At 42.7% G+C, this 23,449-nt stretch overlaps 2 protein-coding genes across 7 annotated transcripts in view; one reads left to right on the plus strand and one right to left on the minus strand.

Annotated features, from left to right (window-relative positions):
• LRCH3 (leucine rich repeats and calponin homology domain containing 3) overlaps positions 1-15,753 on the plus strand; it is an 89,256-nt gene extending 73,503 nt beyond the window's left edge. For 3 of the 6 annotated variants that reach the window (XM_023214877.3, XM_023214879.3, XM_023214881.3), the window contains 5 exons: positions 360-467; positions 3,418-3,536; positions 4,439-4,576; positions 6,598-6,675; positions 13,614-15,753. In XM_023214877.3, coding sequence (XP_023070645.1) covers positions 360-467; positions 3,418-3,536; positions 4,439-4,576; positions 6,598-6,675; positions 13,614-13,739 — 569 coding nt within the window. In that variant the 3' untranslated portion in view covers positions 13,740-15,753. The remainder of the gene's footprint in view (positions 1-359; positions 468-3,417; positions 3,537-4,438; positions 4,577-6,597; positions 6,676-13,613) is intronic. The other 3 variants (XM_023214882.3, XM_023214878.3, XM_023214880.3) reach the window with 3 other exon arrangements.
• Positions 15,754-17,307: 1,554 nt separating this feature from the next.
• Positions 17,308-23,449, minus strand: part of IQCG (IQ motif containing G) — a 70,113-nt gene continuing 63,971 nt past the window's right edge. The window contains exons 10-12 of the mRNA XM_023214883.2: positions 22,390-22,521; positions 21,385-21,486; positions 17,308-19,665 (exon numbers count right to left, since the gene is read on the minus strand). Of these exons, the coding sequence (XP_023070651.1) occupies positions 19,534-19,665; positions 21,385-21,486; positions 22,390-22,521 (366 nt within the window). The 3' untranslated portion in view covers positions 17,308-19,533. The remainder of the gene's footprint in view (positions 19,666-21,384; positions 21,487-22,389; positions 22,522-23,449) is intronic.

The raw sequence follows: 23,449 nt of genomic DNA on the forward strand, positions 1-23,449 counted from the left end.
TTTCTTTTTTCCCCTTTTTAAATTAAATTGGTGGTTCAGCTAGTCAGCCATTTGATATGAGTAAGTAAACAACGGCTAGCAGGGCCATAGGTCTGCAGGAGACTGTTCAGTGCGTTAGCATTCATTCTGCCTGTATTGATAAACCAAAAATAACATGACAATGTAAAATATATACAAGCAGGCCTCCTGCTTTCGTGATTACTTTTCTGTACCAGACTTTTCATTATTAAATAGAGTTATTTTATATCTTTGCCATGTTTAATTTTATTTTTTACTTGCTACTTTTGTAACTTGTATGTCTGCTATTATATTTTCTTTTCATCTCCTTTAATCTCATTTTACTTTTCATGCTGATTTAGTTCATCATTCCTCTGCGTATGCTTTTCCTGCTGTTATCCAGAGAAATCAGCCTCAGCGCCCTGAAAGCTTCCTTTTCCGGGCAGGTGGCAGGGCAGAAACCAACAAAGGTAGGTGGTAGTGATTTTAAAAGCCAGGTGCGAGGGGAGGTTTGCACAATGACACTAGCTGTTAAATGGATGCTTTTAAACTTCTACACCAAACTGTCAGCTTGGCAAAAGCATGTGTCTGTGAACTCACTGATATTAAAGCAGGAAAATCTTACCTGAATTTGTTTGGATTAGGAAGTTTCTTAGTAACACCTAAAAGCAGATTATAGAGTGTTTGAACACATAAAATGCTGTTTCAAGGCTTTAGAGAATGTTCTTTGTCTTGGTAATGAACTCTTTCACATTTTTCTATTGATAAAAGCTGTTTTCTTAAAACAATAATTTTTTAAAAATCTACTGAATGTCTCATGTTCTTTTAGTTAATAATGACAGATTTCTCCCTGGTCCCAAAGAAGTTACCTGGGAGTGGAAACAAACATTTTAAGTCAAAAATAACGACTTTTGTCATGGTGGTGTGTGCCTGTGGTCCCAGCTACTCGGGAGGCTGGCGGGGAGGATTGCTTGAGTCCAGGAGTTCAAGGTTACAGTGAGTTATAATTAAAAGCACCACTGTTCTCCAGCTTGACCAACAGAGCAAGACTCTGTCTCTTAAAAAAAACAAAACAAAAATAAGGTCAGGTGCGGTGGCTCACGCCTGTAATCCCAGCGCTTTGGGAGGCCGAGGAAGGCAGATCACTTGAGTCAGGAGGCCAACATGGCAAAACCCTGTCTCTACTAAAAATACAAAAATTGGGCACAATGGCTCACACCTGTAATCCCAGCGCTTTGGGAGGCCGAGGCGGGCAGATCACATCAGTCAGTTTGTGACCAGCCTGACTAACATGGTGAAACCCCATCTCTACTGAAAAGATACAAAAATTAGCTGGGCGTGGCAGCAGGCGCCTGTAATCCCAGCTACTCAGGAGGCTGAGGCAGGAGAATCTCTTGAACCTGGGAGCCAGAAGTTGCAGTGAGCCAAGATGGCACCATTATACTGCAGTGTCGGGGACAGAGTAAGACCATGTCTCAAAAAAACTGGCCAGGCATGGTGGCAGGTGCCTATAATCCCAGCTACTTGGGAGGCTAAGGCAGAGAGTCCCTTGAACCCAGGAGGTGGAGGTTGTAGTGAGCTGAGATTGCACCACTGCACTCCAGCCTGCATGACAGTGCGAAACTTACGTCTCAACAAAAATTTAAAAATAGGCCAGGCATGGTGGCACATGCGTGTAATCCTGGCACTTTGGGAGGTCGAGGTAGGTGGGATCACTTGAGCTCAGGAGTTCGAGACCAGCCTGTGCAACATGACAAAACCCGTCTCTTAAGAAAAAACAAAAAATTGGCTGGGTACGGTGGCTCACGCCCATAATCCCAGCTCTTTGGGAGGCCAAGACGGGCAGATCACGAGGTCAGGAGATCAGGACCATCCTGGCTAATACGGTGAAACCCTGTCTCCACTAAAAATACAAAAAAAATTAGCCAGGCGTGGTGGCGGGCGCCTGTAGTCCCAGCTACTCAGAAGGCTGAGGCAGGAGAATGGCATGAACCTGGGAGGTGGAGCTTGCAGTGAGCCGAGATTGTACAACTGCACTCCAGCATGGGCAACAGAGTGTGACTCCGTCTCAAAAAAAAAAAAAAAATTAGGCATGGTGGTGCAGACCTGTAGTCACAGCTACTTGGGGGACTGAGGCGGGAGGATGGATTGAGCCCAGGAGGTTGAGGCCTGAAGTGAGTCAAGATTGCGCGACTGCACTCCAGCTTGAGTGACAAAGTAAAACCCTGTCGCAAAAAAAACAAACACAACTTACCTTTAATGTTACCAACAGATGCATTCGCAGTAAGATTTAAAAGTCAAACTATAGATGCACTGCTGGTAAGAGTGGAAGAAAGCATGGAAGACTGTTATCAGTCAGCCTCCGTACCCTCGGATTCTGTATTTATGGATTGGACCAGTCATGGCCAGAGAAGTTCAGAAACAAGACAACAATAATAAACAATGCCACAATAAAGAAATAATACAAATTTTGAAATATAGTAACAGTTTGACATTTACATTATATGAAGTAAGTAATATATAGATGAGTTAAAGTGTAGTATAAAGGAGGATATGCATAGTTTGCAAACAATACTACATTTTATATGAGTGACTTGAGGATTCACCAAGTTTGGTAGGAGAATGAGGGGCGGTTTCTGGAACCAGTTTCCCCTGGATACTTAGGGATGACTGTGTATCCTATGACCAGCAGTTTTACTTTTGAGAAATATGTACACGTGTGTGCCAAAAACGTGTACAAAAATATTCATAGTAGCATTATTCATAAGAGCCGGAAACTGAATGTCCATCAATAGAATGGATAAGTGAATTGTCGTATATTTGTACAACGGAATACCATGTAAGCAGTGAAAATGAACAAATTCCTGTATACAGCAACATGGATAAATCTCACAAACATACCATTGTCCAAAGGAAGCCAGAAACAAAAGAACACATACAATACAGCATAATTTATACAAAGTTCAAAAATGAACCAAACCAGTCAAAGTGTTAGAAGTCAGGATGCGGTTTTGAGCACTTTGGGTACTTATGGGCAGGGAGCACGGAAGGGGCTCCTGGGATTGGTAAGATTGCATTTATAAACCTGATTGTGCTCACTTGGTGAGGAGAATTTATTGAGCAGTATGCTTACGATTTGTATATTTTTCTGTATATGTATTAATTTTCAATAACATTTTTAAGTGGCTGTAATCAGGCAAAAGTAGTTGAGTCAACTGGGTAACGAACATTATGTAGTTTTCTATACTATTCTCTGTTGTGTATATTTGAAAATCTCCATAATAAAAACCCTTTTGAAAAGTCAGTCCGGAAAGTAGGAAGCAATATACTGTACTTCAGGAAAACTGTGATGAGGCAGATCTGGAGGTTTTCCTAGCACTGCCAGTTGCCTTTCTGTCTTACATATTAATATTTTTATAGGTCATGCTTCACCCCTTCCTCCGTCTGCTGCACCTACCACTGATTCTACAGATTCCATAACAAGACAGAATTCAAGACAGAGAGAAGAAGAGCTGGAATTAATAGATCAACTGCGTAAAGTATGTACATTGCCTTTGATTTACACTTTTCAGTGTTATTGCTATAGACCATAATCCTGTAATCACATCTTGATTTGACACATCATTTTTATTTATTTATCTTTTTAGACAGAGTCTCGCTCTGTCACCCAGGCTGGAGTTCAGTGGGATGTCACCCAGGCTGGAGTTCAGTGGGATGATCCTGGGTCACTGCAGCCTGTGCTTCCTGAGTAGCTGGGATTATAGCAGTTCTTCTGCCTCAGCCTCCTGAGTAGCTGGGATTATAGGTGCCCATCACTGCACCCAGCTAATTTTTGTATTTTTAGTAGAGAAGGAGTTTCACCATGTTGGCCAGGCTGGTCTTGAACTCCTGACCTCAGGTGATCCACTGGCCTCAACAGGTGCATTGTGTGCCATGTTTTGTGATGAATGTAAAACACTTTACCATTAAGGAAATTATTTTCAGCTATTTACTTAAAAAATGAGATGGCTTGTTCTATAAAGCTCAGTTCCTAGCTCTACTCATTTAAAGTTTTTCCTTTTTTTTCTACTTCATGTTATAAAGAAATATCATCAGATTAATAATTTATATGTGTGTGCACACATATATAAATAACACACTTACACCTATAGTGAGTGAGTGGCTCTTAACTTTATTTTGGAATTGAAGGAGAATCTAGTTTTTTTTTTTAATCAGAAAGTTGTAAATGAAGTTTTGTTGTACTTTGTACCACTGTGGCCTGGCTGCCATCCATATATATTAGATCTCCTTAAGTTAGACTTAGGATAGAGGGATAAAATGGATATTGCGGTACTTATTTCCTTTTTATCTTGATTTCTAATTAGATTTCATTGTAACTCCCTTATGTCCTCCATGTCAGTCATTCTTCAGTTAATGTATTGCGTGGTTTTTGTTCTTCCAGCATATTGAGTGCCGGTTGAAAGTGTCTTTGCCCTGTGATCTTGGAGCAGCTCTAACTGACGGTGTTGTTCTCTGCCATTTGGCTAATCATGTACGGCCTCGATCTGTCCCCAGCATTCATGTTCCCTCACCAGCTGTAGTAAGTGGATAATGCTAAAAAGCCTTGGCTATTCATCAGATCATTTGTTAAGCACAGTGGACAGACATTTCTTAAGCACTGTGCTAGATATTAAGGTTACAGATATAAAGAGTCCAGTCTCTACCTTCCTGGTCTCACTTCTGCTGGAGAAGAAACAGACATGTATGCAGTGTGATAAGTGTTCTAAGAAAGGCGTGTACAATGTGTGTTATAGGGATACAAAAACGGGCCACTCAACTCCGCCTGGAGAGTTCAGGGAAGCCTTCCCAGAATGGGCAAAATGTGAACTGATTCTTGAAGTTTAAGAAGGAATTTTCCAGCAGTACAGACAGGGAAGGAGGCCTTCTGGGCATAGGATTTCTAGATTCAGAAGCTAAGGAAAGTTACGGCTTACTTAAGGAATTGGTAAATTGTTCAGAATGGATCATGCACAGGGTGTAGATAAACATGGGAAGGGGTAAGGCTAGAGAGGTAAGCTGGGGCTGTGGTACAAAGGCCTTATGAAGCATGTCAAGAAAGTGTACCCTAGTACAGACAATGAGGAAACACTGAATTAAAGAGGGAATACCATGCTTATAATTGCAGTTTAGAATGATGAATCTAGGCTGGGCGCGGTGGCTCATGCTTATAATCTTAGCACTTCGGGAGGCCGAGGCAGACGGATTGCTTGAGCCCAGGAGTTTGAGACCAGCCAGGACAATATGGCAAAACCTGTCTCTATCAAAAATACAAAAATTAGCTGGGCATGGTGGCATGTGCCTATAGTCCCAGCTACTCAGGAGGCTGACGTGGGAGGATCACTTGAGCCTGGGAGTTCAAGGCTGCAGTGAGCGGTGATTGTGCCAGTGCACTCCAGCCTGGGTGACAGAGCGAGACCCTGTCTCAAAGAAAAAAAAAAAAAAAAAAAGCATGATGAATTTGGTGCTAAGTGAGAAATGGATAAATTAAAGGAGGTACACTAGAAAGATGCCCGAGCCAGGCTCCGTGGCTCGTGCCTGTAGTCCCAGCTACTTGGGAGTCTGAGGCCTGAGGATCCTATGAGCCCAGGAGTTTGAGACCAGCTTGGGTGATACAGCAAGATCTTGTTTCTTTTTTTTTGAGACAGAGTCTCGCTCTGTCGCCCAAGCTGGAGTGCAGTGGCCGGATCTCAGCTCACTGCAAGCTCCGCCTCCCGGGTTCCCGCCATTCTCCTGCCTCAGCCTCCCGGGTAGCTGGGACTACAGGCACCCGCCACGTCGCCCGGCTGGTTTTTTGTATTTTTTAGTAGAGACGGGGTTTCACCATGTTAGCCAGGATGGTCTCGATCTACTGACCTCGTGATCTGCCTGTCTCGGCCTCCCAAAGTGCTGGGATTACAGGCTTGAGCCTCAGCCTCCCGAGTAGCTGGGATTACATGTGCCCACCTCCACACCCAGCTAATTTTTGTATTATTAGTAGAGATGGGGTCTCTCCATGTTCGTCAGACTGGTCTCAAACTCCCGACCTCAGGTGATCTGCCCACCTTGGCCTCCCAAAGTACTGGGATTACAGGCCTGAGCCACTGCATCCGGCGTTGCAACAGTTCTTATGGCTTTGAAAACTAACATTTATTATCTTATCCTTTAAAGAAAAGTTTGCTGACCCCCAAGTCTACAGCATTGAGAGTTATGAAGCGATTGCCAAGGGTATTTTTAAAGTTAGCAAATATTTTTTAATGTTGCTAGCAGGCTGGGCCTGTAGCTCATGCCTGTGATCCCAGCACTTTGGGAGGCTGAGGCAGGCAGATTGCTTGAACTCAGGAATTCAAGACCAGCCTGGGCAACGTGGCGAAACCCTGTCTGTACAAAAATTACCCAGGTGTGGCGGCTTGCAGCTATAGCCAGCTACTTGGGACGTTGAGGTGGGAGGATCACCTGAGCCCGAGAGGTCAAGGACACAGTGAGCCAAGCTTGCGCCACTGCACTCCAGACTGGGTGACAGAGCGAGACCCTGTCCCAAAAACAAAACTTCTCTAGTAACACATTTTCTTTTCCTCATTTCAGCCTAAATTAACAATGGCGAAATGCAGGCGAAATGTGGAGAATTTCCTAGAAGCTTGCAGAAAAATTGGTGTACCTCAGGTAATAAATGTATCATTTTTTATGTTGCCTAAATAGACTTGGTTGTGCTAAAATTTTAGAAATGCAAATCTCTAAAATCTTACAGGACTAGCTCTGAGCTAAGTCAATCCTTATTAACATGACTTTGGGTTACAAGAGTCAGTATACTTTTGAACAGTTTTCCTTAATTATTTCCAAGGACCACACAAAGAAATTATAAATGTATAAATTGAAATAACTATAAGTAATTTAGAGTAATTATTCTATTTTCCTAAACTTTCCCACTTGCTATTTGACAACTAAATACATCCTTCAAAAACTCAGTCTATCCCAGATCAAGAATGCTGCAGCTGGCTTCAGTGTTCTGACCCTTGCTTTGATACTTTTTAAAATGTTGTAAACTCCAGAAATGTTGAAAAGACAGCCTAGAGTTCCTTTGTATACTTCACTTATTTCATCTAATGTTAACTAACACCTGATATACAACCTTAGGACAGTGGTTCAAATTAAGTAACACGAGAACAGTGCGATTAACTGAATGACAGGCTTTATTCGGATTTCATCGGTTCTTCCGTGAAGCTCATTCTTTGGAGCCTGGCTTGCGACAGGCTGTCTCTGAGTGTTGTCCTGCTGTGAGGATTTGTTGCCTCCAGCTCAGATACAACTTTATTGCCCTTTAATATTATCAAGAGTTAAATTTATTTATAGATGTGATTAAGGGAAATGAACTTGATATACTCTTAATAACCCCTTTGAAAAGCAATTATAGTAAACCAACGAAGCATTATACTACTAAGGAATATTACATGGTATCAAGACAAATTTAAAGAAATAAACAGCTTGGTGCCGTGTGATACTTTTTCATTAACCACGCATGACCATTACAGATCTTGTTAACATTTTGTCTATAGCCTGAAGGAGGAAAACATGACTCTTTTCTATCACCTTCTAATTAGGTCTCAGTAACTCAGGGGTGGCCCCGGGGCTCGGCAGCAGCTCCACCATTTCTCTGAGCTTAGATCCTATTCCTATCAGCTTTCATGACAGTGATTCTCTTTACGCATTTCACCACACCTCTTTCTAACTAACCAGGAGTTAGAAAGGCCTCAGCGTCGCTTGTCCAAAGAGTGACCTTCTCTTTCAGCTCTTTCACGTGTTACAAAGTGAAAGAGAGAGCGCCCAGCTCCGCAGAGCATCTGCATCAGCCCGCAGGATTCCCAGGCTGGGTTTTCTCTCATGAAGGCAGATCATCATTCTACTGTTCATTTTTCACTTTTTTATTTTGCTGTTTTTTTCTTTTTTAAAACTGAATTGTAAAAGAATGGAAATTTACATAAAGTGGTAGTTAGCAAAGACCTTTTTGATTCCTATGGACAAATTCAAAGCAAAATTTTCATGTTTATGTTATGTTGTTTGATAAAGGCTCCTCTTTTAGAACAGACCTTTTTAAATATTTTGAGAGCACTGAATATGGCTTCTGAAGAAAGAACATACGTTCTTTTAAACAAGTTTGTTCTAATAGTGCACATTAGCCTCCAGTTCTTCCCTTCTGCTTCCTGAAGAGGTTCCTGCTGCACAAACATCTAGTGTCTGCTCTAGTTCCCTGCCAGGGTCTTTAAACCAAGAGAGTATGGCATGGGTTGGTGCAGAATGGGAACCGCGAAATCGATAGGAGAGTGCTGAATGTGGCCCCGCTCAGGCAAGTCATGTTGACCCAACCGATGTCAAAACCTGTTAAAAGTACTGTTGACCAGCGATTACAGTCATTGTACCTGTCCACTGCTATGCCGTGGGTGACCATGTTTATTATGGGCCAGCTTGCCCCTGTTCCTACCAGAGCTGTGCTGTTGGAAGGCAAGTACAGAGAAAAAAATAATACAGTTTTAAAAGACTGGGTCTTTTTCCAGAGTGGTTAGACTGAGGTTTTGAGGCACCCTCCCTCCCCCTCCACAAAGAGGAAGTGGACATTCCTCATAGACTGCCCCTTCCTTCTCCCCTTCCGCCTTCTGCCCTCCACCCAGGACCCCACCACAACCACTGCCAGTTTTAGACAGGTTCCTAGTATGCTGCTACTGCTGCTGAGAAATTAATCATTTGTCTTAGAACAAAGTGAAAGAAAATGAATAAACGCACAAACTCATAGGTTCAAACTCGCCTTCTCAGGTCCCACTGCCAAAGGAAGAGAAGAAACTTCTACCTCCCCTTCTCCCTTTTCCTCCTGTACTTGTGGTCATTCTGGCCTTTACTTAAACATCCCCACTTTGCTCTGTGTGACTTGAAAATTGGGAAGGTAATAATGATCACTTTTGAAAATGTAAAACAGAAAACAGTGTTATAAGTATTTTGTCAGATTCTATACCCAGATGAGATTATATATAAAGACAAATAATTTCCTTTCTCTGTATAACTTTTAAAATGTTATACAAGTTAAAGTATGAATGAAATACTAAAGGACAAGGCAATTATTAAAAACCTCTGATGACATTGGGCATATGGGTATTTGCTTTATTTTTATGCTTTTATTAAATATGCTACATTCAAAAAAACCATAATGGGTGATTAAAAACTTATATCTGAGTCCAGTATCTTTTGTCCCAGAGTCGTTATGTTATGTGTTAAAGGATGTCTCCCTGTTGTCCAGTCCACTGATGTTTGTATTGGTTTAGTGAATTTTGCAATCTGTAAAATGGAGGGTTTGGATGATCTCTGAGGCCCTTAACAGCTCTATGTTCATTTCGAACACATTCTTGAGCTGGACTTGGTTAAAATAGACACCCCCTGATTTTTAGAGGAATGCCAAGTCATTGAATGCGTTTGGCTTCTAGGTAGTAAACTGCACCCAGATCATGAGGCTTTCCTTAGTCTTTGAACCTTTTTGATGTACCTGGCTTTCTCCGAAAACGTCCCTCACCTCAGCCTCTGCAGTTTTTGTCCTTGCTTTCTGACCTACTCTTTTTTTTTTTAAATAGAGAAAGAATGAGTCAGGAAAGACGTTGCCTCACACACACCTCACTACTTTCAGGTCTTTCACGACCCTAAACCAACATCCACTTCTGTGTATTGTATTGGTTTTGTTTGTTTGTGTTTTTGAGGCGGAGTCTCGCTCTGTTGCCCAGGCTGGAGTGCAGTGGCCGGATCTCAGCTCACTGCAAGCTCCGCCTCCCGGGTTCCCGCCATTCTCCTGCCTCAGCCTCCGGAGTAGCTGGGACTACAGGCGCCCGCCACCTCGCCCGGCTAGTTTTTGTATTTTTAGTAGAAACGAGGTTTCACCGTGTTAGCCAGGATGGTCTCGATCTCCTGACCTCGTGATCCGCCCGTCTCGGCCTCCCAAAGTGCTGGGATTACAGGCTTGAGCCACCGCGCCCGGCCGGTTTGTTTTTTTTTTGATGGAGTCTCGCTGTGTCACCCAGGCTGGAGTGCAGTGGTGCGATCCCGGCTCACTGCAAGCTCTGCCTCCCGGGTTCACATCATTCTCCTGCCTCAGCCTCCCAAGTAGCTGGGACTACAGGTGCCGCCACCACGCCCGGCTAGTTTTTGTATTTTTAGTAGAGACGAGGTTTCACCATGTTAGCCAGGATGGTCTCGATCTCTTGACCTCGTAATCCGCCCACCTCAGCCTTCCAAAGTGCTGGGATTATAGGTGTGAGCCACCGCGCCCGGCCTGTGTATTGTATTCGTAATGTTCAGACTAGTCACCAACACGCAAATTTTATTCTGCTGTTTAGTAGTAAGATCCAGCTCAGCATATAGAAGATTCTTTGTAGTTTGGGTTTTCGGCGTTTTATTTTTGTTCCTCAAAGTAAAAATGTTACAGAATGTGTATATGTGAATATGACTGAGATGATCATATTGAATTCTATACTCAGATCTGCATTTCTGATCCACTGACTTTGTTTTTCTGTTTTCCTTTCCTGCTCACACTTTGGACAGGACAATCTTTGTTCCCCTTCCGACATCCTTCAGCTAAACCTCAGCGTTAAAAGAACTGTTGAAACACTACTTTCTCTTGGGGCACACTCAGAAGAATCCAGTTTTGTCTGTGTCTCTATCCAGCTTCTGGGTTTTGTGGCATTTTACTGTACTGTCATGTTAGCTCTCTGTATGCTTTATTACTGGCTCTTCCCCTCTAGCTGAAAGATCGCCCTCCGGTGAATTCCACCTCATTCCTGTGCTGGGTAAAGGAGGTTTGTTTATCCTTCAGAATTATGTATATAAGTGCTTTTTCTCCCCGCTGGCCCTCAAAGAGCTCACCGGTAAAGGAGACAGATCCTTTCCTTGCATTTGCAGATGTGCAGCCCGTCGCATTAGTAGACATTTTGCTGACAAAGAGTAAAAGACCAGCATCTTTTTCTCCTGGTCATCCGCCCGTTCTCCTGGCCTGTGGCCTTGTTTCTCTTCCCATAAACGCTGAAGCATTTTTACTAATACAATTCTGAACTTGTACTTCGAATATGACATGTAGAGCTTTATTTCCAAGTCACACAATACAACTCCCATCCGGCCGTTTTTCCATGTCTCAGCACAAGTGTTGACATTGTGGAGTGACTGAACCTTTTCAGCAGCTGCTCATGAGGAAGATCATCGTGCCTTTTCTGGTTCTGGCGGTACCCGGTCACTTAGATTTCTGCTTTGAACTGTGTCCTGAAATCCTGAATCCCCCTTTGTGGGTAGGCACAGGGCCGTCTAAGCATTTGCGGTCTGGACATTTGGAAGGTATTGGCCATAATTTTAATAATTTTAGTTTGTCAGAATGTTCAGTTTAAAGATCATGTGGATTTCCTAGACTGCTATTCTGAGCCCAATCCATACGTTGCACGTGGTGCACACGAGCAGATGGGCTGGAGCTGGCCTCTCAGGGTGGGCACCTGTCCAGATTGACTATGTTTGTTATGTGTAACTGAGACTCACTCCCAGCATTCTGTTTAAAATTGGAATTTCTGTGATTTCTAACCTCCTTAATAGTGAAACTGTAACAGGAGAAGTAGTAGGGCAGCAGTCCCTGTTCTGTACTCAAGGCAGTGAACACTGTCTGGTTCTTTCAGAAAGCTTAGCATTTAGCTGCTAGACATTAATGCTGGAAACTACCTTATAACTGCGGTTAGATTCTAATTTCATAAGTGGTGTTTGTGAAGATTCAGGAAACTTCTGAACTGTGTTAACAAAATTGGGATAAAGATTGAACTCAAGTATGCGGAGAGATTGTGAGGAGCACGACAGGCAGTTGTAGAATTCAGCCCGAGGGGCTCATTGGTTTGGTTTTCTTCCATATGAAATGGGACAGCTATTTTCACAGGTGAAAAGGCTGTGCACTGTTAATGCTCAAACACTAAACACTGTGATGATGAAAACTTCAGTTTTCTGTGTTCGTAGGTGCCTTTCAGACTTCGGGGAGTTGGGTTGGTTTTATTTTTAAGATGTCTCAGAGTTGGAACACCTGTTAAAAACACAAAGGCTCTCATGGTTTACGGGTTGTAATTGTACATTCTCTTGAGAACACACAGCACTCCCTCTAGCCCAGCTGGAAGGTAGGTGTGCTCTAGAAAGCACAGGCTTCTGAGTAAACACCAGGCCACACAGGTCCTAGGGCTCTACTGAGAGGAAGAGATCAGGGAATCGGCCTTGGAGAAAGCACGTCTCTTCCGACAGCAAAACAAAACACTCAGCAGGTTCATTTTAAAAATAATTTATCCAGACGTGCAGTTGCACTCAGTATTTTTACAAAGTTGCTAGTTTTATTAGATCAAAAGATTACAGTTACCTCATTTTATCAAGATAAGTATTAAATAAAAAGTAAGCACAAGTACCAGTAACTGCCTCAAAAATAAATACTTGTTATATATTTTATTGTAACTGGTTTTGTAAAATTTCGTAGTAAGATCATCTCAATGAAAAGCAAAAAAAAAAAAAAAAAAAAAAAAACTAGTTGTCTTCTTTAACAAACATGTATAATCTTTTTTTAGTGGAGCCAGAATTCTATATTCTGTTCTTTGTAAGAGCAATCTCTTTTCTTTCTGAATATTTACTCTTAATTTACTCTTAACAGAAAGCCAGTGATAAGTGCTGTTCTTAAGATTTGCCTTTTTCTCTCACAAGAAAGGATTAACCTAACAAATTAATGATGCGCACACACTCGATGTATTCCTTAACTTCCTTAAGCAAACATTGTAAACACTTTACAGATGTTGGTAATCAACATATTCCTGCCTAAGCTTACGTAGTAGTTTCCTGGAATAATTCAGGCTGTTAAATACCAGGATATTAAATACTTTACATTTTCAAATACTATTTCTTTTTAATTCTGTAATTCAGATTTTTAATTCAGACAGGCCCTTCCATGAATTATTCAGATTAGGGGGAAGTTTCTCAAACACATCTAAATCTCAAGAGCTCAGGATATGCTGAGTTTCTTGCCCTGTCTGGTCTGGGAACCCTGGTTTTCATAGTCAGGATTATAATGCAGACAGTGTAGAACTCATGCAGGCTGAGTTATGTTTTCAAACTATCTTGCATTCCTGTGGTAGGGAACTTACAAAGTGCTTTCTCCTAAAGTGTAAATCTTTCCGTCTTGAGCCATCTGGTAGCGTGGAATTGTTTTTCTATTTTTCACATTTCCTGTTTTATAGATCTGCATTGGCCTTTTATTCATCAGAGATAAAGGATGTTGCTTTTACACTGCAGTACTGTTTTTCCTCTGCTGTATGTATAAATATACGCTACTTGTCAGTTTCCCAATTTTGAAAATGATCTGTATGTACTTTTAGTTGTATTAATAAAGTGACAGTGAGTGTCAGACACCATCTGTATCTCACTCAGATTTCCACTGAGGTCGGTTTCCCAGGTACTACATTTTCCTGTCTTCATTGATTATTATGAAGGGGAGAAGTGCTTGCTTTTTCCTTTCAGTTCTGTGAAACTCATTGATTTTCTTTTTGTTTGTGTGTTGCGTTGTCCCATTTCAGGAGCAATTATGTTTGCCTCTCCACATTTTAGAAGAGAAAGGTTTGAGCCAGGTTGCAGTGACGGTCCAGGCTCTCCTGGAACTTGCCCCACCCAAGCAACAGCAGCACCAGTTATCTGCTGTTTAAGGATTCCCAAGACCTTAGGCCATTGGCCTGGCCAAAACAAGGAACAGGACAACGTGATTGCTGCTGCCAGCTGTCTGCTTAAACAAAGCTCTTATGTGTTCTCAGAAGGGACTGTTTCCATGATTCCTAACAGGAATATTTTGCATCATTTCTCCATTTTAGGGGAGGTTATATCCATTTCCATTGAATTTTTTTTACGAAGACGCCATTGGTTTTCTCAGATGAAACTTCTTCCGTTACTGAAAACCCGACACCTGACCTGGCTGTATTTTCCTAGAGAGCAGGCTCATTTCACACACCAGAAAGCACATCTTCTGCGTTAGGCACCAGCAAGCTGTGCCGTTGTTTTTACCCGCTCTCAAGACAGCTGGTCTGCTGGTTTCTAAACTTGGTTGTTCGTTAGAATCTCCTGGAGTGTTTGTTAAAATACAGATTCACATTCAGGAGGTCTGGGGTAAGGCCTAGGAATCTGCATTTTCAACAACCGTTGCACATGTTTTTGAGAAGGAGTTCCGCTCAGTCACCAGGCTGGAGAGCAGTGGCGCGATCTCGGCTCACTGCAACCTCCGCCTCCCGGGCTCAAGCGATTCTCTTGCCTCAGCCTCCCCAGTAGCTGGGACAACAGGCGCCCACCACCACGCCCGGCTAATTTTTGTGTGTTTTTAGTAGAGATGGGGTTTTGCCATGCTGGCCAGACTGGTCTCAAACTCCTGACTGCAAGTGATCCACCCACCTCGGCCTCCCAAAGTGCTGGGATTACAGGCGTGGCCACTGCGCCTGCCCATTGCACATGTTTTTCATTTAGTGGAAACCACTGTTCAAAGCTAGATATTTGTATGTTTGGTGGGGGAGTGTAATGGCCCCACTACATTTTTCACCCACATTTAAAATCAAAAGCTGTATTATGAGGAGCTGGACTATTCTGTCAAAGGCAAAACAAAAATAATATAGAAAGCTTTTATTTTGCATAGTCTTTTCTTTTTTTTTAAGAGTTGGGGTCTCGCCGTGTTGCCCAGGCTGGTCTGAAACTCCTGGGCTCAAGTGATCCTCCTGCCTCGGCCTCCCAAAGTGCTGGGATTACTGGAGTGAGCCACTGGGCCTGGCCCAAATTTTGCATAGTGAAACAGTGAAACAGATACAGTTGTATTTAAGGTCAGTGTTCTAGGCTCCCTTCAACTGCAGTCCATCATAGAGGATGGTTCTATGTCATCCTGTTATCTAGACATTATAAACAAGCCCTCTATACACAGGTTCCAAACCCTTAATCTGATAGCACACTGCTGTGTGTCGCCTGCTTTGGTCTCACTGAGCCTCCCTCCCCAGCCTCCTCACCCTCCTCACGCTGCTCCGCGGACACCTGGGCCTGTAGACACGTTGCAGTCACAGCACATACACTTCGAGCTCAGGAAAGCCTAGTTTCTTATATTTCTTTCAGGTAACTGCCAGTTTCTGTGGCTGAATTAAAGCACTTACGGCATCTTAAAAACAACTTCCTAGCTGTGTGTGGTGGTTCACGCCTGTAATCTCAGCACTTTGGGAGGCTGAAGAGGGCAGATCACCCGAAGTTGGGAGTTTGAGAACAGCCTGACCAACATGGAGAAACCCTGTCTCTACTAGAAATACAAAATTAGCCAGGTGTGGTGGCTCATGCCTGTAATCCCAGCTACTCGGGAGGCTGAGGCAGGAGAATCACTTGAACCGAGGAGGCGGAAGTTGTGATGAGCCGAGATCGTGCCACCGCACCCCAGCCTGGGCAACAAAAGCAAAACTCCGTCTCAAAAAAAAAAAAAAAAAAAAACACGCCCCATCTGGCTCCACCACTAGTGCCTTTATATACTGAATTATGGGTGGAGGAAAAGGACCCAAGGGGTCAACACCACACAGGAGCTTTTATTCAAGTTTCAGCTAGTTGGGTTTTCCTTCCCCTGCATTTTGAACCCCTCTTAGTTGTTGGTGATATATTCTGGTGTTCACTGCCTTTGTAAAACAAGTAAATAAAGTAAGTGGAAGATATTAGTTATGTATTTTGTTTCTGTAGTTGTTAACTGTTCTGGATTTTCTTTACCAATGCATCCATTTGGACATGATGTTATTCCTCTTTTTATCAGGTAAATATAGCATCTAAAAGTAGCTTTGGATCAAATCCTGTTGAGTACCTGGTCAAAGTAATGTTTTCTTCCTTGTTCTTGCAGAGAAACAGATTCATCAGAACATTACCACTTGACCAGGTTTAAAATTGTGCAACGGCCTGGGCTCAGTGGCTCACGCCTGTAATCCCAGTACTTTGGGAGGCTGAGGCAGGAGGATCACTTGAGCCCGGGAGTTTGAGAGCAGCCTGGGCAACATAGCAAGACCCTATCTCCCAAAAATTGAAAAAAAAAAAAAAAAAAAAAGCCAGGCATGGTGGCACATGCCTGTACTCGCAGCTACTCAGGAGGCTGAGGTGGGAGGATCACTTGAGCCTGGGAGGTCGAGGCTACAGGGAGTCATGGCTGCACCACTGCACTCCAGCCTGGGCAACAGAGTGAGACCCCATCTCTCAAAATAAAATAAATTGTATAACTTAAAACATCTAAGCTCAATGCCCAATCTTATAGAATGAAAGTAAAATGTCTTTATGTAAGTGCTTAGAGCCAGACCCCATTATATTTACAGTTCCCAACAGACCCACTGACCCTATATAACTTGTTCAGAATTTAGCTGTGTGTATTTTTAAACTGTATTTGTCAGCATTAAGCCTCAGTATAGTCTCCAAATTATATGCCACCAGACATGGAACTCAGCAAAGGACAGGATTATTTTTTTTTTTTTTTTTTTTTTTTTTTTTGAGACGGAGTCTTGCTCTGTCGCCCGGGCTGGAGTGCAGCGGCCGGATCTCAGCTCACTGCAAGCTCCACCTCCCGGGTTTACGCCATTCTCCTGCCTCAGCCTCCCGAGTAGCTGGGACTACAGGCGCCCGCCACCTCGCCCGGCTAGTTTTTTGTATTTTTAGTAGAGACGGGGTTTCACCGTGTTAGCCAGGATGGTCTCGATCTCCTGACCTCGTGATCCGCCCGTCTCGGCCTCCCAAAGTGCTGGGATTACAGGCTTGAGCCACCGCGCCCGGCCGGACAGGATTATTTTTAACATATGCAGGCCAGCCTGGCCAACATGGTGAAACCCCATCTCTACTAAAAATACAAAAATTAGCTGGGCGTGGTGGTGGGCGCCTATAATCCAGCGACTCAGAAGGCTGAGGCAGGAGAATCGCTTCAACCTGGAAGGTGAAGGTTGCAGTGAGCCGAGACCGCACCACTGCCCTCCAGCCTGGGTGACAGAGCAAGACTCCTGTCTCCAAAAAACAAAACAAAAAAAAAAACCACAAAACCAAAAACATACTATGCAAGGAATAATTCTAGAAGACGTTACATAATGAAATACTTGCCACGTTTGCAAGTAATTTTCCCATAGGAATAAATGGAAATTTCAGCTTATTTCAGATTTTGCACATATTATGAAACCTTATTAATGTATTTTTATCAAACTAAATGAGATTTGTATTTGAATTGTTAGGAAAAACTGGGTGTAGTTTTGGCTGATAATTGAAGGAAAAATAAATACATTGAATTTTTTTTTTTTCCAAACCCTCTGATGTTTTCAGACACTCTGCAGAAGTATGAAGGTATGAATTTCTTTTTGGTGTCAAGATGCAAAAACAAATCATGATGCTTTTTTTGGGAGAATTTTGTATTCAGTATTTTGTATGTACCTTTTTTAAAAAAATTGGAAAGCACAATTTAACATTTAGCTTCACTTGACTCCAGTGTAAGATGAAGATGACCTTGTCAGGGCTCCCCTGACCTGAAGCAGAGCCCTTCCCATCACTGACACTGTTGGTGGCTGACAGCGCCCCCAGCAGAGCCCTTCCCATCACTGACAGTGTTGGCAGCTGAGAGCCGCCCCAGCAGAGCCCTTCCCATCACTGATGGTGTCAGCGGCTGAAAGCTGCCCTAGCAGAGCCCTTCCCATCACTGACAGTGTCGGCGGCTGAAAGCCCCCCCACAGCAGAGCCCTTGCCACCTACAGAGATTTTCTGTCAGGAGTTTCCCAAAATTTCAGACTGGTAATCTATGTTTAGCACTCCAGTGTTCTCTTGTAATAGCCAGGTCTGGAAACGACCCATGGGAAGAGGGGCCTTTGTATTCTGCTAGAACACAGAGCATAGTAGTAGATCACTTTCCTGAAGAGCTTTTTAAAATACAGCTGATCTAGGAGTTTGCGATTTCTTTACTTTCTACAGCTCAGCGATGACTAATGATGTGTGACTACACTGACGAGTTTGATGAATTCGTAAAAACTAAGCACTTAAATGGTTGTAGAAATGAAAACATGGATATTCAGAAGCCTTTCTATATACACAGTGCAGTGAGATGGTTTACAGCAAATTCCGTTTTATTTCTGAAAATGTTGTAAGCATGTAATTAGTGAAAGATTTTGTAAAACATTGGCCTATATTTGTATGTCTGTAAATATATTGCATAAGTTCTAAGTATAAATGTCAGTATCATGTATGTTATTTTAAATTGCCTGTATGCCACTTTATATGTTGACATTAAAATAAAAGCCAACACTTAAGTGGCATGTAATAAAAGCTGGAGAGTGTTCATACCTGAGGTGTGGTTCCCTTGGCAAAAGTGAATCAAGGAAAGGGCATCTCCTTTCCAGAAGGAGTGTCAGTGGAAATGGGGGGCTTCAGGACAGGCTTTTGAGATCAAGTTGATTTTCTTAAGGAAGTACAGATATCAAGACTGCTTTATTTGGAGTTAGGTAGATAGAAGGCTTAATTCATGAAATGTATGTGACATATTAGGACAACTTTTCTCTTGGAAACCTTTAGCATCACAAGGCATTGTTTTGACTCATCAAGGCAAGCATGATCTGGTGGGCTCATTTTTTTCTAGAAGAGGGAGATTGACAGCTTTCCTATTTGCCAGGCACACCCTTACTTCTTTTCATCTTAACACTCCATAAGTGGGGATTGTTGAGTAAGCAAAGCAGGTATTGGCCCTAGTGTTTCACATGTCAAAAGTATATCCAAACCAGCCTTCCAGAGAACCTGTGTTGCATCTTTACAGTTGGTAAAGTTGTATATCCTAACATCCTATTTCTAGCTTGTATTTATAATTTGTATTCTGTTTCCTAGAAAAGTTGCTGAAGCAGCTTATAACTGGTTATGTGTTCCATGCCATTTTCACCCCAAGAAAAACACCAGAGTGATGACAAATCTAAAAGGCAGGCAGGAACCAACATTTATTAAAACTTTACTGTGTATATATTATGCTGGACAGCTAATAACATCATCTTGTAATTCCTACTGAATACTTTTGCTTGTAAGAGTTTTTTCACTACAAATTGGGTAAAATCAGAATCAGACATTACAGGAATTACTGAAGTTTTCATGCGTCACTGTAACTAAGCCAGTGAACTGCTTTGTTCGCTGAGAAAGAGAAAGAATGAATCTTCACAGGACTACCAGAAACTCTTCTTCCCAGCAAGGTGTGAGGAAGCCCTAAGTCAATGGTATAATCCTAAATCAGGGTTTGAAAACCCAGGTAACAGGCAGAGTGCAATGAACAGGCCTAGTGAAATCAGGCAGAGTGAAACTAACCCGCAGAGTGAAATCAGGCTTCCCTGGGAAAGTCTCAATGGAAACAACCTGTAGATGAGTCATCTTTGATGGTACCAGGTGTTTCTTAACTCTCTTAAGTCCTTCCCACCTCCAGAATACCAGAGGAAAAGACAGAAGAGAACTTGGTCACTTCTTGCCTCGCCTCTTATCCTTGCCTTTGCCTTTTCCTTTTGAATCCTTGCTGTCAACTTTGTCTTTAGGCCTCTTGAAACCACCAATTTCTCTCCGTATCATAGTGCCTCGCCACCAGGCCTGGAGCTAGAAGAGAAAAGGGGACTGAGCACAACGTATTGTATGCCTGACAAGCTGCATTCTTTCCACAGAATGGGACTGTTGAATAAAGTAACTTCTGTCTGACAAGCAGTCTCTCTCCAGGACATGGAAGTAGCCAGGGACGTAATCCCTATAGCGATGCTCTCCTGTTGTGCAGGACCCGGAACTTAAGCCATGGACTCAAGAGTGAAGTTCTCAAGGAGTAAAAATCAAAGGAATTGGATTTGGCCTGTTTTTTCTTCACCCTTAGAAATCCAACTTCCTTATACTGCTTTCCTTGAAGAAAGTACAGGTTCCCCATACCTAGCAGCTATGTGAACCAAAAAGAATGTTAGTTACCTGGGCCAAGGGCAAAAGCAAATGGCCAAAAACGCACAGATGATGCCAGGTGCGGTGGCTCATGCCTGTAATCCCAGCACTTTAGGAGGCTGAGGTGGGCAGATCGCTTTGAGCTCAAGGGTTCAAGACCAGCTTGGGCAACATGGCAAGCCCCTATCTCTACAAAAATACAAAAAAGAAAAAAAAATTAGCCAGGCCTGGTGGCTTGTGCCTATAGTCCCAGCTGTTTGGGAGGCTGAGGCGGGAGGATCTCTTGAGCCCGGGAAGCAGAGGTTGCAGTGAGCAGAGATTACGCCACTGCACTCCAGCCTGAGTGACAAAGTGAGATCCTGTCTCAAAGGGAAAAAAGCACAGATAAATCTAGATGAGTGTTACAGGCTTGTGCATTTCATATCTTTAGTGATTGCTTAAAAGATCAGTTGTCCTAGCACTTTTAAAAAAGATTCAGATAGCTTTCTTGAATGTCTTAGTTTTTAGATAACAGTTCTCAATACAGTCTCCACTGCTTTAAAGTCAGACCAAACCCTAAAGACTGGAAGCAAATCCACTAGTGAAAAGAAAGCAAACATGCTCTTCAGCTCGTTCTAACATGTCTGTTGTAAATTCAGGAATACTGATAAGTTTTATGGGGAAACACCATTGAAACTGGATAAATTCTTGCTACTTACACATCTGACTCCTTATGGAAAACTCAACTTTGGGTTTGGATACCTGTCCAGAACGTAAATATAAAACTTTTAGTTCACCCCTAATATACAACCCAAACTACGGTTTACCCACTGGCGTCTCAGCCTGCAGAGAGAAGGGCTGTCCTCCAGACAGTTTCCGTCCAGCTGATGCTGCTTTAAGTTTTTGCTTACAAGTATTTCACGTGATCTGTGACCTGCCAGTTTCATCATCACTGATACACACAAGTTCATATGAAACTAAAATATCTCTATTTTTTTCTAACTTGCTGCTTATCCTTCCCACTAAGCAGCTTGTATCAGAACCCAGCAGATAGTCTGGGCTGATGGATAAGCAGGATTTTAAGAAGTAGGAGGATATTAAAAGGAATCATTCTGTCAAGAGCTGGTTTTGGTCTGACATAGTATTCTTATATTTCGTCTCTGGGCCTAGGTTTTGCTTCCACCGCTAACCACCTCTTTTTCTCCAGATGAAGAGCTGGGGGCACGTCCTTTTCTGTGTTAACCGTCTCCCTGCACCATGGACTGTGTCAGCAAATTCTAATAATAACAAAAGTCCATGCTTCTCAGATCTGCAGTTCCTTGGTATACTGAGATGCGTTTGATAATGAATGAGAAATTCTTTTGTGTTCCTCAGTGTTAGGCCAGCTATGGCGAGATACTGATTATGGTTCTTTACCTTTATGACGCTCTTTAATTCCAAGAGATCCTGTTCTATCTTATTCTTGCTCCTCTCCTTTTCTATACGATCTTCAATGATGACCTGTTCACACTCTCTTATCTGCAAAGATAGACATTCATCATTTATTACAGTACTCTCTTGACTATGCTGTAGCCCAGCCAGCCCTGCACTTTTAATATAAAATTTCAGAATAAAACATGCTCCATCTAAAGATAAACCAAAGAAAAAAAGTAATAGATTCCTAGAGTGTAAAAATTTACATACTAACTTTATAATTGTTCCCAAAACTTTTTCAGTTTTAATAATTCAAATTTAAGTTCTGTCTTTCCTAAAAAATAAAATACCAATTAATGTGTGATCAATGACTTCAATATGGATTTTTTTTAAACTTTGGGAGAATGTAGATATACAGTAGCTGTCTTTTTTGTTTGTTTTGAGACAGAGTCTCACTCTGTCACCCAGGCTAGAGCGCAGTGACGCAATCTTGGCTCACTGCAACCTCCGCCTCCCGGTTCAAGTGATTCTCCTGCCTCAGCCTCGTGAGTAGCTGGGATTAACAGCCACGTGCCACCATGCATGGCTAATTTTTGTATTTTTAGTAGAGATGGGGTTTTGCCATGTTACCCAGGCTTGTCTCAAACTCCTGATCTCAAGTGATCTGCTTGCCTCGGCCTCCCAAAGTGCTGGGATTACAGGTGTGAACCACCATGCCCAGCAGTAGCTGACTTTTGAAAGAAAGTTAGGAAGTTCTGCACTTATTCCATGATGAAACCATAATCACAAACTTGTTAGAAATCGTCACTGACTGTCTCCAGAGGTCATAAAGTAAGAATAATCACAGTATCTGTCTCAGGGGCTGTGCGGGTAGCACCTGGGACAGAGTATGCGCTATGTGAGTGTTACAGCAGCATCGAAAAAGATTTTGACTCAAAATAGCAATACCCAGCTACTGTAGCTTAGTTGCCACTTCCTCCTCAGTGAGCGCCCTAATTCCTTCCTTACCGTCTTTGCCAGGTCTTGAAGGTGTGCTAAGTCACTGGCCTTTGTGGCTTTGAGAGCATTTAGTTCATTCTCTTTCATTTCTGTGTCCTTGTCATATTTCTCCATCCAGAACTCTAGCCTCTCCTCAAGTTTCTATTTGGAAAGAACACGAAAACATGGCATTCAGCAGACACAAAACACCGTATACTGTATGATTCCACTTACATAAGTTTCAAGAATAAGCAAAACTTTCTATAGTAAGAGAAGTCAGAACAGTAGTTACTTATCTGGGTGGAGAGTTGGATTTCTGATTGGGAATGGGGTGTGAGGGAGACTTTGGGATGCTGTAAATGTTCTCTCTATCTTTATCCGGGTGGTGGTTACATGAATGTGTATACATAAATGCTCATCAAACTATACACTAAGTACTTACACATTTTACTTGTGTGTTAGTCAATTTAAAAACAGAGGGCCAGGCGCAGTGGCTCACACCTGTAATCCCATCACTTTGGGAGGCCGAGGCGGGCAGATCACCTGAGGTCGGGAGTTCAAGACCAGTCTGACCAACATGGAGAAGCCCCGTCTCTACTAAAAACACAAAATTAGCCAGGCGTGGTGGCGCATGCCTGTAATCCCAGCTATGTGGGAGGCTGAGGCAGGAGAATCACTTGAACCCAGGAGGCGGAGGTTGCGGTAATCCCAGATCGCGCCATTGCACTCCAGCCTGGGCAATGAGAGCGAAACTCCGTCTCAAAAAAAAAAAAAAAAAAAAATGGGGAGGAGGGTCATCTAGATGTCTGGATAAGGGAAGTTGCAGTGAAGAGGAAAGAAAAGGCATGTAGAAAAGTCTGAAGGATAAGGAATAGCATCAGATAGCTCTTTGATTGACAGCACTAAATCCTAGTCAGGAAAGACACAATGTCTTCAAAATTCTAAAAGAAAATGAATGTAGGGCCCCGCACGGTGGCTCACACCTGTAATCCCAGCACTTTGGGAGGCTGAGGTGGGTGGATCACAGGGTCAGGAGATTGAGCCCATCCTGGCTAACACGGTGAAACCCCGTCTCTACTAAAAATACAAA

Source organism: Piliocolobus tephrosceles, chromosome 2 (assembly GCF_002776525.5).
Source record: "Piliocolobus tephrosceles isolate RC106 chromosome 2, ASM277652v3, whole genome shotgun sequence".
Taxonomy (NCBI): domain Eukaryota; kingdom Metazoa; phylum Chordata; class Mammalia; order Primates; family Cercopithecidae; genus Piliocolobus; species Piliocolobus tephrosceles.